This window comes from Ceratotherium simum, chromosome 25, assembly GCF_057802395.1.
Source record: "Ceratotherium simum simum isolate JZ-2026a chromosome 25, ASM5780239v1, whole genome shotgun sequence".
NCBI lineage: Eukaryota > Metazoa > Chordata > Mammalia > Perissodactyla > Rhinocerotidae > Ceratotherium > Ceratotherium simum.
Genome location: NC_141924.1, coordinates 4,979,644 through 4,996,092, shown reverse-complemented (window position 1 = coordinate 4,996,092; position 16,449 = coordinate 4,979,644). Strand labels below are relative to the sequence as shown.

Here is a 16,449-nt window from a genome sequence, read left to right as displayed (position 1 = left end):
CTAGAAGGATGTGCAGCTATGACGTACAACTATCTACTGGGGCTTTGGGGGAAAAAAAAAAATAAAAAAAATAAAAAAAAGTAGTTCTCTGCCTTTCTTAGGATAATAAGGACCGAAATGGGCTTGTCGTGTGTCAGGGTGAATGTTGTCCCTGGGATTCACATGTGACTTTTGGGGACACTGGGGTCCAGGTGACAGGCACTGAGTCTGTGCCTCGCTTGAGGGCTTGTCTTGAGGCTGTCATGCGTTTCAAGTAGATGATGCTATTCCTGCTGCCAGAACCACCCTGACTTGGGAAGGAAGAGACAGGGTGCATACGTGTGGCGTGGTGGAGAAATCTTAGCCCACCCGAAAGGAATGGACCCTTAGAGAACTCTTGTGTGACCCTAAGGGGGTCCTTCCCATAGCCCCTTCTTCCTGGAGGTGTATAGCTGGGCAGGGCGAGGAGGTTGAGGGGGTCAGTTGGGTATTGTGAAGCCCATGCTGAGTGCAAGCCCCTTTAAGGTTCCTTTCAAAACCAAGACCTGTGAGATTTGGGGGGCGGCAGCCTCAGGCTTGGTTTGCTTCTCCCTTTATTGCCAACATTTAGAAGAGATAGCCAAGTCAGACACGTGTCATTGCCAGCCAGCATGAGTGCACATGGGGGGACCAGAGAGGTCCGTGGGGCCCCGCTGTGTTGTGTGTCTGGCTTCTCCATCTGGAGTCTCCACCTGTGTTTGCAGAGGTGCTGCCACTGCTGCCTGCTGGGGAGGGCGGCCCAGGCCCAGGGTCAGAGCTGCGAGTACAACCTCATGGTTGGCTACCAGTGTGGGCTGGTCTTCCGGGCGTGCTGCGTCAAGGGCCAGGAGACCGCAGACTTTGCCCCCGGGGACATCGGGGAGCTCCAAGAAACAGGTAATTTCTCCCCTTCCTTCCCTCTTGGGAAGTGCATTAGTCAGGGTTATCCAGAGAAACAGAACCAATAGGATGTGTACATATAGAGAGAGAGACATTTACTTTAAGCAATTAGCTCACACAACTGTGGGGGCTGGCAGGTCTGAAATCTGCAGGGTGGGCCAGCAGGCCAGAGACTCAGGGGAGAGTTGATGTTGCAGCTTGAGTCCGAAGGCCATCTGCTAGCAGACTTCTTGCTTGGGGGAGGTCAGTCTTTCTCTTAAGGCCTTCACCTGATTAGATGAGGCCCACCCACATTATGGAGGGTAGTCTGCTTTACTCAAAGTCTGCTGGTTTAAATGTTAATCTCATGTAAAAAATACCATCACAGCAATATCCCGACTAGTGTTTGACCAAATATCTAGGTACTATGGTCCATCCAAGTTGACACATAAAATTAACCATCACGGGCAGTGTGGGCACACACATTTACCATTGCTTTAATTCAGTGCAGACCCTTTCCAGTTGTCAGAACGGTTTCATGTTTGTCACCTCATCTAAGAGCTGCCATCCTGGAGCGAGATTGAGGGCTTGGGATCTGGGATCCGACAAATCTGGGTTCATGTCCCTGTCCTAACATGTATCTTAGGCAAACTGACTTCTCCAGGCTCGGTTCCCTCATCCGTGAGATGGGGATAATTACGGTCCTTCTCTAGAAGGTTGCTGGGAGGATTCAGTGGGAGAAGGAGTATGGAGTTTGGGCGCGGTCCCTGGCTCCGTAAACATTAGCCATCACAGTTCTTCCCTGTCCCTCCAACGGCCCGGGACAGTGTGGGTGGCTAGCCTTGCTTCCGTTTCCCAGATGAGGACTGATGCTCAAGGAGGAGGGAGAATGCTGGCCTTCCGACTCCTGGCCCGTGCCCTCTCTCTCTCCATGTGGAGCCGATGATGATGTGCAGGCGAGAGGCTGGGGGTACTGCTCGTTAATAGTGGGCTATGCCCTTCATTCAGCCAAGGGCTGAGTGACCCCAAGAGCAGCTTCAAGAGAGCTCCCAGCTGGGTGTCCTCCAGTTCTGCCTCTCCACCCTCCGTTTGTCTGAAGCCAGATAAATCCCGAAGCCTTGGGGCATGGTTCAGTTACACGGTTCAGGAAACTTCTTGGTTGTCTAATAATCTTTTCCGCTTATGCAATGGTTTCCTGCGCCATAATGGAAATAACCCTGGAAAATCGCAGGAGTCTGCTCTGCCCCGCGCCTGCTGTGTGACTTTGGGCCCGTTCCCTCACTCTGAATTCCATCCCCGCTTTGTTAAAAATGGGTCAGGGGCGGAAGGGGGTTAGAAAGGAGGAGCTCACAGACCCGTGGTCCCTAAGTCAGGCCGTCCATCGCTGTGCCTTCGCAACCCCAATGGCTTCAGGGTGCTGGGTCACATGGACCAGTCTTTCCTTCTTTGCTGTTCATTCCTCAAGTCCAGGGCCCCGTGGATGCCGCGGGGCTGCTTTCAGATCTCTCAGTCGTGAAGCGGGGTTGGAACCACATTCTGGCTCCTCCGTGACTTTTGAAATCAGAGCTGAAACGTTCACTTTAAACAAACCCAAACCGTTCATCCTGGTGGAGAGTTTCTCCCGTGTCTCTGGGGAGAGTTTTTGTTGATTTAGGTCTTGTTTCAATAACGATCTCTGCTCCAGATGTCTTTATTTCTCCTCCGTCTTTTATCTGCTTCACTTTTTGCCCCAGGAGAACTTCTCTGTGCTTCCTCCTCACCCCGTCGCAGATGTGCTTCCTCCCTTCCCCTAACAGTTATTGAGGGCCTGCTGTGTGCTGCTGTGGGGCCACACAGAGGGTCCACAGACCAGTACTGGCCTGTGACAAGATAAGTACAGAAATTGAGAAAAAGCTTCTAGAAACTTCTTAAGCATTTGATGGATCACCTTATGTCTGTTTAATCTAAATTTAAAAATGGGGGCTTGTATCTCTGTTTTTGCAGTTTTGTTTTCCTAGCATTCGTTTTTATTATGTTACCAAAGTATTGGTCTAAGACTGGGGAAAGAACCCCGGTCCTTTAGCACAGACAGTTAGGGAAGAATTGTGCGAGGGCATATCTTGGGTATAATTTTCCATTCTACTGATTGGGAAACTGAGGCTGGGGAAGCTCAAGTTCAGGATTCGTTTTCTAGCAGGAATAGTGGTCTTTCCACGCCAGGCTTGCTGGCTCCCACAGAATGCCCTAGAATCTTGATGACCTCATCACCTGGTGGCAAATAGTTCCTTACAAGTCCTCCTAGCCTTGTCACTGAGTCCTTTGGAGGATGGAGTCTGGACGCCCTGGCCTGTGCCTGGCGCGTGGGAGGGACTCTGGCTTTGCTGGGGCTGAATGCACTGAGTGAATGAAGATCCCCAAATTAAATAACTCAAGCAAAGGTGCTCCAGCCTCCTAACCTAAGAGAGATGACTCACACCCTAAAGGTCTTTGCTTAGTTCCTCCCTAGGTGAAAAGTTCTTTGAATTATTCAGGGACCCTGACCATATTTTAATAGCCCCTAAGAAAGAATGCCTTGTGCATAGTTAGTATATATATTATGTTATGTTGAATTTTATAGCAGAATTACTAATATGTTTCTTCTGAATGATGTTTATTTTTCCAGTGTGCATGTATTATATGCTCATTGTAGGCATTTTAGAAGATTTAGAAAAGCAGAAGAAAGAGGAGATTGACACAGATAAATACTGTTTCCCTGAGGTCGCACTTCTTTCAGTCTTTTTTCTGCGTCTCTTTTGGCTTCTCTCCTGTAGGCGTGGTTGTGCCGTGGATACACTTTGATGTGCGCTTTCCCACCAGCGTTGTAACATGATTGCTGTTGAATTGTGATCGCTGTCATTTTATCTTGCGGAAGGGTCCTTAACGTCAGAGGGCTTGGTTTTCAAGTATTTCTAGGGATTCTTCCCTTGGCTTCCCGTTCCTTGGCTATTTCTACCCAAGTGAAGCGGACTAATCCATTTCTTTTATGCCAGAACTACCAGTGGAATACCACCCTATTACATTAGAGCCCCTGCACCCCCCCGGGTCCTTCTCTATCCCATTGCCCTGTTGAATTTTCCATTAAGAGTAGGGCCAGGGCTGGCCCCGTGGCGTAGCTGTTAAGTGCGCGCGCTCCACTGCTGGTGGCCAGGGTTCGCATCCCGGGCGCGTACCGATGCACCGCTTGTCAGGCCATGCTGTGGCGGCGTCCCATATAAAGTGGAGGAAGATGGGCACGAGTGTTAGCCCAGGGCCAGTCTTCCTCAGCAAAAAGAGAGGATTGGCATGGATGTTAGCGCAGGGCTGATCTTCCTCACAAAAAAAAAGAGTAGGGCCAGAAGTCCAAGATCAAGGTGTCGGCCAGGCTGGTTCCCTCTGAGGCTCTGAGGGAGAATCTGTTCCAGCCTCTCTCCCGGCTTCTGGTGGCATCAGGTGTCCCTTGGCTTGTAGATGGCCGTCTTCCCCTTTTCCTTCACATCATCTTTCCACTGTGTGTGTCTGTCACTGTGTCCAAATTTTCTCCTTTTTTTTTTGGTGAGGAAGACTGGCCCTGGGCTAACATCTGTGCCCATCTTGCTCTACTTTATATGTGGGACGCCTGCCACAGATGGCTTGATAAGCGGTACCTAGGTCCACACCCAGGATCCAAACCCGTGAACCCCCAGCCGCCGAAGCAGAGCGCGTGAACTTAACCACTACACCACGGGGCTGGCCCCCCAAATTTCCCCTTTTTATAAGGACACGGTCATATTGGATTAGGTCCCACCCTAACGACCTCATTTTAACTTGATCAAAGACCATACTTTCAGGGATCGTTTCTATAGTTCGTTAACTTAATCATCTGCAAAGACCCTTCCCCAAAATAAGGTCACATCCCTAGGCACTGGCGGTTAGGACTTCGACATCCTCTGTGGGGACACAATTCAACTCATAACAGTAAGCTTTTATCAGGTGCATTGTTTTAGGTTTGGAGGATGTGACTTAATTTATAGTAGGGCTGTGCTGCATTTGCTGAAATATTCAAGTCATGTGGACATCATAACTGCACTCAGCATTAAGATGATGGTTACAGGCCTTGTGCCGATGCTGTTTCTGTTATCGTAGATCTGTTAGAGATTTAACTACATTTATGAGTGTAATTCTTCTTTTAAAAAGGGTAAAATGAGTACACAGCTGTTTATAAGATGTACAGATGGGCATTACTGCCTGATATTTACAAGAAGAGAAGACATTTGGAGTGTGTTCTGAGATCAGATGGGACACTGCCTGTGGGTTAACGTGTCTTTGTCTCTCTTTCCCCTCAGCTAAGATTTCTGAGATCGAGGAGGAACAAGAGGACCCATACCTGAATGACCGCTGTCGAGGTGCGACTCTGGTGCCCCCGTGGGGCCACGTGGTGGTTAATTGAGCCCGAAGGAAAGTCAGTGCTCATATCACTGGGAGTCTGACCTCAGGTTTGCTCAGGGTCTCCTAGGAAGTGCCCTGTGGCTGGGAGTCAACAGTGAGTCGCTCTGTGCTCCTGGGCGCCTTCCCTTCGCTCTCCTCCTAGCTGGGGCTGGTGGGCGAGGGAGGGAGAGTGTGGTCTTACAGAGAAGGGGCCATGTGAGAAGCTGACGTAAAAGCCCCCCACCGCAGTGTCCACCTGGACGTGACCCAGCTCACAGGCTCACAGGCTCTGGGAACAGTGAGCACCAGCTTCCCCAGGGCCGGAGCCCCCCAGGGGAGGCGGTGAGCGTAACTTGACTTGTATCCTGGACCCCTAGCTGTGCCGTCGGTAATATCCATTTGCCTCTGTGAGACACTTGCAAATTTATAGCAAGTCAGGACTTGCAGGTCTGTTTTTCATATGATGGAACCTTATTTCTCTTTCATGGAACATTCCCGTATGTCTAGACTGGCGGGTCTGCTCCACAAGTTCATTCACCGCCTTGCCCTGTGGTTGAGGCATTAATTAGGGAGCGAGTTTAATCACAAAATGATATGGTTGGTGTACAGTGACAGTCAGCACAGAGGCCTGGGAGGGGGACAGAGGGCAGAGAGCACCAGAAAGCCTCGTAATCCTCTGGGGGGCGTGGGAGGGTCTTCCTGGAGGAGGGGGTAGCTGGTCTGCAGTGGGTGAGGATGGGTTAGCCAGGACAGTAGCATTGAAAGGGGATTTGGGGCAGCGGGAGTGGAGACATGCAGACCCACAGCAGCTGGGTGCTGGGTTGGGGTTAGGTTTAGGGTGGGGAGGGGTGGGGTGGAGGGATAGCAGAAGAGGCTGGAGCAGTGGGCAGGGCCCTGCAGGCCCTGGGCAGCAGACAGAACTTTATCTTGTAGAATCTTTACCTGGTAGAGGTTTGTCCCAATGAGATTTGCTCTCTGAGCATCTCGCTGGCTGCCTGCAGGAAGCGTGGCTGGAAGGGTGGTACCAGGAATGCTCAGGGAGCCAGGTGAGCGGGCGACTGGAGCTGAGGCGGTGGTAATGCACATGGGGCAGCGGGGCCGGCCTGAGAGAGAGGTCAGGGGAGATGGGGGGCCTCTTCAGGGCCCGGCCTGCCTCGTGGGGCCTGCTCCATCGATGTCTGTGCCAGGCGGCAGCATCACACTCTTCTCTGCCTCGCCCCTTCTAGCTCCACTATAACCTACAGAGACTGCCCCACATGCCGCCCGATTTGTCGGACCAGGGCTGGCTCCTGAAGCAGCAGCCCATGGGTACCCAGAGCCAGACCCTGGGGGTCTCCCGTGGGAAGGCAGGGGTGCGGTGAAGGCAGCCGGTGGGCTCCAGCCCGGGGAGCCTGCTTTTCTGTGTCGGTCTGCCCTGAGGGCGTTTTCTCTGGCCCAGGCCAAACAGAACTGGAAAACCAGAAGGTCTCTGGTGTGCGTCTGGCCTCGGCTCACATTTGCTCTGATTCCAGGCGGCGGGCCCTGCAAGCAGCAGTGCCGAGACACGGGGGAGGAGGTCGTCTGCTCTTGCTTTGTGGGCTACCAGCTGCTGCCTGATGGTGTCTCCTGTGAAGGTAAACGTCACCGTGCTCCGGGCGATAGCAGGACAGCAGGTCGCTGCGCTGCAGAGCCTCTGCCTCTACTTGCTATCCGGGCAGGACCCGCTTTGCATAACCCGGGGCCCCATTCATGGACGAAAAACAACCTCGGACTGGCTTTCTGGCATTCCCTGGAGTTTGCAGCGCGGTGGCTTCCAGCCATGGCTCTCGTCCAGGAGAATATAAACACCACGTTGGGAAAGAGAGTTTGGTTTGGAGTCTGACTGGGCTCTGAATCCGGGATGAGCTGAGTGGCCCTGGGCACATCCCCCAGTCTCTCGTCTGAGAGCGGGGAGATGGAGGAAGGCCATAGCCCCTTATAGGTTTCTTAAGGATCACGTGACTCCAGTTCAGGGCCTGGCACTCGCTTAGTGGTGCTCAGAGAGAGCAATAGATCTGAAACTTAGCAAGGAGAGAAACCTTTTTATTGGTGATGAGTGCCCAGGACTCCCCTGCAGCGCACAGCCCTAATACACGCAGGACTTGATGGATGCAGGGAACCGATTCCACTATGCCTTCTGGTGCATTCCTTCTGATAAAGCATGAGGATCAGTTGTTCTTGCTGGTTACTCCTGCATCATCTCTGTCTCTCCTAGATATCAATGAATGCATCACGGGCAGCCACAATTGCCGGCTTGGAGAAAACTGCATCAATACAGTGGGCTCGTTCCGCTGCCAGAGAGAGAGCAGCTGTGGGACAGGCTATGAGCTCACAGAAAACAATGACTGCAAAGGTATGACATGCTCTGAGCCTAAAAACCTCATCTCCCCAGAAGTAGACATGATGTGATGGGAAAGGCGGCTTTGGGCTCCCCCGGGGTCTGGGCTCCGCGGTGCTGTGCGCACCTGTGGTGCCAGCCAGTTCTGTTGTTAGTAAAGATTTACCTTCCTTACCATAATGCTGAGTTAATGATGATGGCAAGTTTGGATTTCTGAAAAGGCTCAGAGCATGATCATTTAAAAACAAGACCAGGGATGAATTTTAGGTGCTCACATGTGCTTTCTACAAAAAAAAATTTTTTTTGCACAACAGCTGCCTTCCATCTGATTCCACGCTTCCTTGAAGTTCAAAGCATATTGCCTTCCGCTGCATAAAAACATGACATATCTGGCTGCCGGCCTTTCCCCGCCAAGCCATAGATGTTATTTGGCAGATAAGGCTCTGATGAGAATCTGTTAGAACATAGTTTTCTGCTGAGGGTTTCCAGCCCTCCAGAATGACAAAACCACTTATGTAAAAACGTTTGTTGAATGATGAGGGTAACTCAAAGGCAGGGCACACCCTCCTGGCATCTGAGGGCCTTTGGGCAGGCTCAGCCCGCTCCACCCTGCAGACATGCTGGGCGGTTTGGACCCCGAGAACCCAGGGGCCCAGCCAGCTGAGTATACACTTTTGAACATTTGACAGCCATGAACTTCAAGGGAAGGGCAGCCAACACGACCGATCATGACAATCACCATTGTTCATATTTGGAATGTGGTGACGGCTTCAGAATGAATAAGTTTATAAAGGACAGTGTTTATTGCCACTAAGATCATTGCTTTATGATCTAAACTAAACATGCACTTAGCCTGAAATGGGGAAAAAACAAACAAACCACATCTTGCCAGGAAAATGCCTGGGTTATTTATTATATAACAGAAAGTTTGCCTCATAAGAGTCTTGGGGAAAAAATCAGTTTTAAGTCTTTAGCAATGTAAGCACTATTTGGCTAATCAAGACCCTTTTTGTATGTGACCTCTCTATTGGAATGTTTTGGGTTATAGTCTGAGTAATGAGCATTAAAAAAAAAACTTTCCTGTGATTTTAAAGTGTTGTAAGATGCTCCTGGCAGGACTCTTGCTAACAATTTCCTTTTTTTATGATGTACCAGATATTGACGAATGTGAGAGTGGTATTCATAACTGCCTCCCCGATTTTATCTGTCAGAATACTCTGGGATCCTTCCGCTGCAGACCCAAGCTACAGTGCAAGAGTGGCTTTATACAAGATGCTCTAGGCAACTGTATTGGTAAGACGTTGCTGCCAGGGCTAAAGGGGTCCACCCGGCGGGATGAAGGATCCAGTGACGTCTCTAGAATGTGGGGGGCTGCATAGTGTATAAAACAGAAGTCAGCAAGCTTTTTCTATAAAGGTCCGGATAACAAATATGTTAGGCATTGTGAGCCGTACGGTCTCTGTTGGAACCACTCAGGTCTGCTGTTGCATCTGGAAAGCAGCCACAGATACGTGAATAAATGGACAGGGCTGTGTCTCAATAAAACTTTATTTACAAAAACAGGCAGCAGGCTGGGTTTGGCCCCAGGGCTATAGTGGAGCATCCCCTGGTTTAGATGAAAGAGCTTGAGTTGTGGAGTCAGAGACACCTGGTGTTGAACTGAGTGACCTAAGGTAGTTTACTTACCTGATCTGAGCCTCCATTTCCTCCTCTATAAGATGGAAATAATCATATCTTGGCTTATAGGCTTGAGGGGGGATTAAAAAGGTGATCGTGAAGTCTCTGGTATACTAAAAAATTGTTTTAGAAAATACTCTGTGTCAGTGGTCAAACTCATAGAGACAGAAGGTAGATGGTGGGTGCCAGGGGGCTGGGGGAGGGGGATGGGGAGTTAGTGTTTAATGGGCGTGGAGTTTCAGTTTGGGAAGATGAAACAGCTCTGTGGATGCATAGTGGTGATGGTTACACAGCAATGCAAATGTATTTAATGCCGCTCATCTCTACACTTAAAAATGGTTAAAATGGCAAATTTTATGTTACGTATATTTCACCACAATAAAAAAAATACTGTGTTAATATCCGAGAGAGATCGATGTGAAATGAAAGAAAATCCCACGTGAATTTAGTGAAAATAGGAGGTCTGGGTGAGACTCCTCAAGTTGCAGAAGCAGCCTGGGGCGGGGGCAAGGGAGCAGAAGCAGCTGGCAGGATTGACTGTTCTGGAAACAGAAGGTGACTCCCCTTTCCCCTGAAATTCATCCCTGGAAATTCTGTTTGCTCTTGGCATTTGAGGCCAGATCTGCTGGCCTGCCCTTGCTCTCTGCTCAACAGAAGCTTCTGGGTCCTGCCTTTGAGGTCAGGAAGATTTCTCCCCTGGTTTGTGCTGTAGACCCTGCTAGTCAGAACCTACCCTCCCTGGGCCTGCCACATTCCTTTAAGGCCTGCGCCACCATGAGCAGGGGATCCCTGAGCAGGGGATGGAGAGTTTCTGTCTTATTTGTCTCTCACCCTCTCTCAGGTAATCTGTCTCGATCTTTGATTTGAAATGGTAGTTTGGATGGAAAGCTCTCCCCGCCTTTTTTACTGCTCCAGAATATTTAAAGATTTTATTTATTTATTTATTTTCCCCCCAAAGCCCCAGTAGATAGTTGTATGTCATAGCTGCACATCCTTCTAGTTGCTGTATGTGGGACGCGGCCTCAGCATGGCCAGAGAAGCGGTGCGTTGGTGCGCGCCCAAGATCCGAACCCGGGCCGCCAGCAGCGGAGCGCACACACTTAACCGCTAAGCCACAGGGCCGGACCCAGAATATTTAAAGATGAATAGAACAGCTACCCTTTAGGATTGGGGCCTCATCTGAACCCTGCCCCAGTCTTCATTCCTAAAGCTCTCCTCTCAGCCAGTGCAGGAAGGGAGGCCTCTGAGCTGTGGGCCTCAGCTTGGCTGCTTTTGGCCCCTTGCCAGCCTCCTGCCAGCGGGGCTGTCGTCACTCGTCACTCGGAGCAGGGGGCCACTGAGCTGGGGGCTGACGGCTCTCCCAGGGCCAGAAGGGAGGAGGGTCCTGCCCAGGCTTGCAGCGTGCTTGGGGGGCGCTCCTCGGAGGAGGCTGGCATCTGTTGGGGGTGGACACCCTGACTCATGGCAAAATCAGCCCTGATTTCCACCAAGAAGGAACATTTACATGTCTTGACCTAGCCCTGCTTTCCCCTCTATGGGGCGCAGCACCGCGGAGCGGGAGGCGAAAGAAGGCAGGCTGGGATGGTGGCCCCCCCTAGATGGGGGAGGGGAGAGCCCAGCCCGGTGAGGCCAAACCCTGCAGGAGCCCTGGCGGATGATGTGAGCCGAAGCCAAGCCCTCTGGTTATTCGGCAGCTGTGGAACCAAACATTCAGCTCTCAGGGGTGCCCCTCACCTAGGTACTGGGGGGGTTCCCCCTTTCTTGTGTGCCCACAATCCTTGCAACCAAGTTCAAGATTCTTTCTTTTTAAAGTTATCTTTATTTCAGAAGTTATATACATCTTTATTTACAAAAAAGCAAACAGAACCCAAGTGCAGACAGGAAGAGCTGCTCCCCTGCTCGGCAGTGTGTGCGCCCTCCTGGGCTCCTGCGCCCTCCTGACCTTTTGTTTTTTGTTAAAAATGGGATCAGACTGTTCTGCCCCTTCTTCTTTCCCCACTTAACAAGGTGTTTAGACATCATTTTATGTCAGTACCTGGATGTCATCTTTTTCAAAATGACTGCATCGTCCAAAATAATTCTTTACCGGGTGAAGTTTGTCAAGATAGAGCGATAGTTTCAGGCTGTCTGGGAGAGAGCAGTTCCCCTCCCCTCTGTGCATCCTAGGTCGTCTTCTTGCACACCTCTGCTGACGGCACCCTCATTCCCTTCAGAACAGCGTGATCTGTGGTGGGAAGCTCTGAACTCACGTGTAGCTGGAATCCATCTTCCTGGAGCTCCTGGAACCATCCCCCATGAGCCTGTCTGATCCCCCTCCGGCCACACAGCAGACAGAACTATAGCTGCAGAGCTCTGCCCACGGGGCCAGTGCAAAGCGCAGGATGGAGTCTTAGAAAGCAGAAGCCTCTTTCCTTATTATAAAAGGTAGAATGTTCTACAACCTTGAGGTTTAGTGGCCGAGGGCCTTGAGACTATCACATCTTTGTCGGTTTCCCTTTTTCTTTTTCTTCGTATCCCCTCCTCATGCCCACCACCTTCCTTTCTGCTTCAGTGAGGAGGCCAGAGCAGGACTTCCCACACGCCGCCATCCACATGGGTCTCGGGACGTTCACAGGTCTTGGGCAGGAAAGGGTTTTGTGGTCATTGGTCATTGGATTAAACAAAGTGAACAGGGCCCTTTACAGCTGGGATCACCTGTGTTTTTCTCATGCCTGTCCCTACGTGGGAGAGATTATATGACATGTTCCCAAACTTCCTGGACCTTTTCTGCTTATTTGTTCTTTGTTCTCTGTTTATTTGTTCTTTGTTTATTCAGCCTCCCATTCATTAATTCATTCACTGATCGCCTGGTCCTTACCTTGTGGAGCTCGCTGACTGGGGGTCTCCCCTCTCTTGAGGGGTGCCAGCATTCCAGGGCACAGAGTTCGGGAACTGTAGATCTGATTGGCACACACAAGGCTTAGGGGGAAGGCAGCGATAACATTTCTAAACACTGCATTTATTCTTGACATAAGGCAGGGGGTGCCGAGTTTTTTCTGTAAAGGGCTAGATAGTAAAGATCAACTTTGCATGCCACAGGGTCTCCGTTGCAGCCCTGTGGAAGCAGCTATAGACAGTTTGCCAAAGAATGAGCCTGGCTGTGTTCCAATAAAACTTTATTTACAAAAACAGGCAGTGGGCTGGATTTGGCCTGCAGGCTGTGGTTTGCCGACCCCTGATTTGAGGGCCCTCGCCCTGGCTGGGGGACAGGAGACCCTGGTTCTAGACCTGAGCTGGCCCCCAATTCCAGCCTAGCTCTCGGGGAGTTTTCTGTTTATAAAACACAGATAATCATCCCAGCCCTGCCTAACTTGAATGCTAGCTGTAGTGTCGAGGGCCGTAATGGACGTAAAAGCTTTTGTAAACTGTAAAGTGTGGCGCTGGTGTGGGAAGGTGGACTCCAGCAGGAGGAGGGAGGAGGGCTGCTCCTCTGACTGTCTGAGGGGGGTGGGGCTCGGCTGGGAGGGGAGAAGTATCGCTGATCCCTCTTTCTGCCTTCAGCTCAGGGGTCCTCTACCCTCACACCCTTCTCTTTGCCCACCCTAGATGCTTTGTAGGTGTCTGAACAGGTGATTCTTAAAAATGTAGGTCCTTTTAGAAGACTACTCCTAGCAGGAAGTTCAATCTGTGTGGTTTTTCACCAAATTTGAGTGTGAGGAGTGAGCAGATGTGTGACCCAGTTATCCTTGTTTGTTTACTGGTTCACACTCGCTGGGCGTCTGTTCATCAGAGGTGAATGCCTCGTGGTTCCCACATCGGAGGCGTGTCCGGTCAGCAAGGGAGACTGCTCTAGAGTGAACTCAGAGCAGGCAGCCCTTTCCACTGGGCCCGAGTCAGCACAGGCCCCCAGGAGCCCAGACGAGGGACGGGCAGGAAGGTGTCTCAAGGAGGTGGCACTCAAGCTGTAAAAGTGTTTACCAGGCAGACAAGGGAGATGGCTCCCAGGCCGGGACCATGTGAATAAGGACGTGGAGGTGGGACCCGAGTGGCTTCTCTGGGAGCTGCTGGTGTGTTGTTAGGGCTGGAGCCTGGGCTGCAGGAGAGACCAGCCAGAGTGAGACTGGGAGGCAGGCGGGGCCGGGCCAGTGGCCGCAGGAGCCCGGATCCTCACAGGGGCAGAGTGCTGGCCCTGAGGGGGTGGCTCCCTGAGCCCCGCACCCCGCTCAGGGAGGACGCTCCGTATACCGCACGGAGTGCATGGATACAGGATGCCACCCAAATTGCCACGTCCACAGTGTGGACTGTGAGTCCTGGGGGATTCGTGTGATCACGGAAGGGCCTGAAAGCCAGGCAGGCAGCTTTGGCTTCGGTGCAGCGAAAGGTGGAGGTGTTGATGGTTTCAGGGCAGGAAGATGGACCAGGGAGGTGGTGTTTAAAGTGGTGTGTGCTGGCGAAATCTGGGAGCCAGTTGGGAGGCTGCCGCGTGGTCCAGGGTGAGGGCATTGTAGTATCTCCGTTTATGGTTTTGCAGAGGAGGGCAGTGGGGTTTCTTTGGGAATCCAGTCACTGGGTTTTGAGGAGCCCTCCGTGTTTAATCTCGTTGCCTCCTTCTTTCCCTGCTGTAGATATCAATGAGTGTTTGAGTATCAGTGCCCCGTGCCCTGTCGGGCAGACATGCATCAACACGGAGGGCTCCTACACATGCCAGAAGAACGTGCCCAACTGTGGCCGTGGCTACCATCTCAACGAGGAGGGAACCCGCTGTGTTGGTTGGTATTAAAAGAGAAAACTAATCTGAAATAGGTTTTTCTGTCTGCTCCCGACGTAACCCTCCCTTCTCTGGAAGGGGAGAGTAAATCCCCAAAGCGAAGCTGTTTCTACCTGTCCATCTGTCCCTTTGCTGACCTCCAAACATAGGCCTTTATCATCTACTGCCTGGACTAGTGCAGTAGAATGCCAACCCACCCACCCATTGCCGTCAGCTTTGTCTCCTTCAGTCTGTCCAGTCGTCCTGAGCCGAAAGCTCTCTCGCCCCTCCTTGCTCACAGCCCCCATTGGTGACAGCTCCCCACTGGTGACAGACAGAGGACAGATGCTGCTGCTTACAATCAGTCCTCCTGAGCTGGCCCCAGCTTCACAAACCTCATAATCCAGATGAAATAGGGCTTACTGCTCCCCAAACACGCCCTGCCCTTTCCTTGCTGTGTGGTTTTTTGCTCTGACATTATTCCCTCTGCCCACCTGCTCCAACACTCCTTTGGATCCAGGGCAAAGGCATGTTGACTCAGCCTACCCAGATCCCTGCCAGCCGGAAGGTGTCTTCCTCTCCATAACTCCCAGAGCACTTCCTCAGCATCTCGCCAGTCACTGGGCACTGCCTGCCTTAACTAGGGTCATCGCTGGCCAGCCAGAGCAGGTGTCCCCTGAGGGTACGGGCTGTGTCCCGGTCAGCTATATCCCCAGCGTGGGGCCTGGCACACAGAAGGTGCTCTGTGAAATCGTGCTGAAGGATAAACCATGCTGCTTTGTCAGTGTACGTTTTAGTTTGCTCCTTTTTTGCCTTCCTTTCTTATCGTTTTAGGAAAAAAAAAAAAAAACCCACACTAAAGGTTTTTCTATGTGTATTTCTCTTTTGCAAGACGTGGATGAGTGCTCCCCGCCCTCAGAGCCCTGTGGGCCAGGGCACCGCTGTGTGAACTCCCCTGGAAGTTTCCGCTGCGAGTGCAAGGCTGGTTACTACTTCGACGGCATCAGCAGGACTTGTATAGGTACGTGGGTATCCCCACAGGCCTGGGGGGCCCGGCCACGTGGCACCAAAGAGAACCCAGCCTGTGGCACCCTGGAGTGACCACAGAATGCCCCTCACCTCGGAAAATCCCATGTGCAGGCCGTCCCAGAGAAAGACCCCGAGGCAGGAGACCCCAGTTCTAGTGCGTGCCCTGTGGCTGCCCTCTTGGGATGAGCTAGTTCCCCACCCACAGAACAGGTGCTCTGCTCAACCCAAGACCTCCCAGTGTCTGTGAGACTCCAGCCTGCTCCACAAATGCCCTAAGGGACTCGTGATTTCCTAGAGATTCACTGCCCACCTGCGGGGCCGCAGGGCCCAGAGCTGTGTGCTTAGCCGAGGGCAGCAAGAACCAAAGACGCATGGCGGCCCCACTGCCAGGAGTGGTGACAGACCTGCTGGCCATGCTTGCCATCCCCAAACTAGGGTGCTCAGGGGAGGCTGGTATCTGCCTGCCTACCCCCACAGCCCCTTTGTCAGATCCCAGTGGCCCACCTTCGGGGCTCTGGGGTGCAGCACTGGCAGGTGCATGCCCAGAGGTGCATTCAGGGAAGGAGCATGGGGCTTACCCAGAGGGCAGGCAGGCCAGAGGTTGGTCCAGCTCCCCGCTGACTCGCTGCGTTTGGGGCAAGTCCCTCTGCCTCTGTGAGAAATGGGGCTGAAGGATGTAGGGGGCGAGGGTCGTGAGCTGCCAGGGACAGGAGGCAGCGTGTGGCGCCCCCAGAGTGGCCGTCGCCCTGAGCCCCCCGCCGCTCTGTTGCAGACATCAACGAGTGCCGCCGCTACCCCGGGCGCCTGTGTGGCCACAAGTGCGAGAACACGCCGGGCTCCTACTACTGCAGCTGCACCGTGGGCTTCCGGCTCTCTGCCGACGGCCGGTCCTGTGAAGGTGAGGGGCGGAGCCAGGCACCTCTCCTGCATCCCCTGCCTTCCCCCAGCCGCCCGCCTCCTGGGGAAGGCCACCTCGCCCCCCTGCAGACCCCTTTGGGACAGACTCGCCTTCATTGCCCGAGCACATTTTAAATGACATGTTAGTGGGGGAAATGCCTATGAAAAGTTGTGTGTCGGAGATGACTGCTCGCCCTGATTTCTCCTGGGCCCTGGGGGTGCTGTACCAGCAGCTGCCCTCCACGGCTGCACAGGTGGGGCTTCACAGGCTGGCCAAGAAGCCGTGGGGGATACGGCGGAGAGCATAGGATTTGGAGGTGTTAGACCCACCACTTACTCACGTGACCTTGGGGAGCGGCTGACATCACCTGTCTCAAAGTCCTCCCGGGAAATGGGGCTGATGTGTCAAAGAGAAACAAAAGCCAGACACCTGTTTAAAGCGCTGAGAAAGATTTTACTCAGACTACTGCAGGAGGGGAGAGAGACC

The 16,449-nt window shown here is 52.4% G+C and overlaps 1 protein-coding gene across 2 annotated transcripts in view; it reads left to right on the top strand.

The window, feature by feature from the left end:
* FBLN1 (fibulin 1) overlaps positions 1-16,449 on the top strand; it is an 86,685-nt gene that overhangs the window by 25,443 nt on the left and 44,793 nt on the right. For both annotated transcript variants that reach the window (XM_004437981.3, XM_004437982.3), the window contains exons 4-11: positions 723-894; positions 5,196-5,255; positions 6,789-6,890; positions 7,511-7,648; positions 8,789-8,926; positions 13,915-14,058; positions 14,929-15,057; positions 15,838-15,963. In XM_004437981.3, the coding sequence (XP_004438038.1) occupies positions 723-894; positions 5,196-5,255; positions 6,789-6,890; positions 7,511-7,648; positions 8,789-8,926; positions 13,915-14,058; positions 14,929-15,057; positions 15,838-15,963 (1,009 nt within the window). The remainder of the gene's footprint in view (positions 1-722; positions 895-5,195; positions 5,256-6,788; positions 6,891-7,510; positions 7,649-8,788; positions 8,927-13,914; positions 14,059-14,928; positions 15,058-15,837; positions 15,964-16,449) is intronic.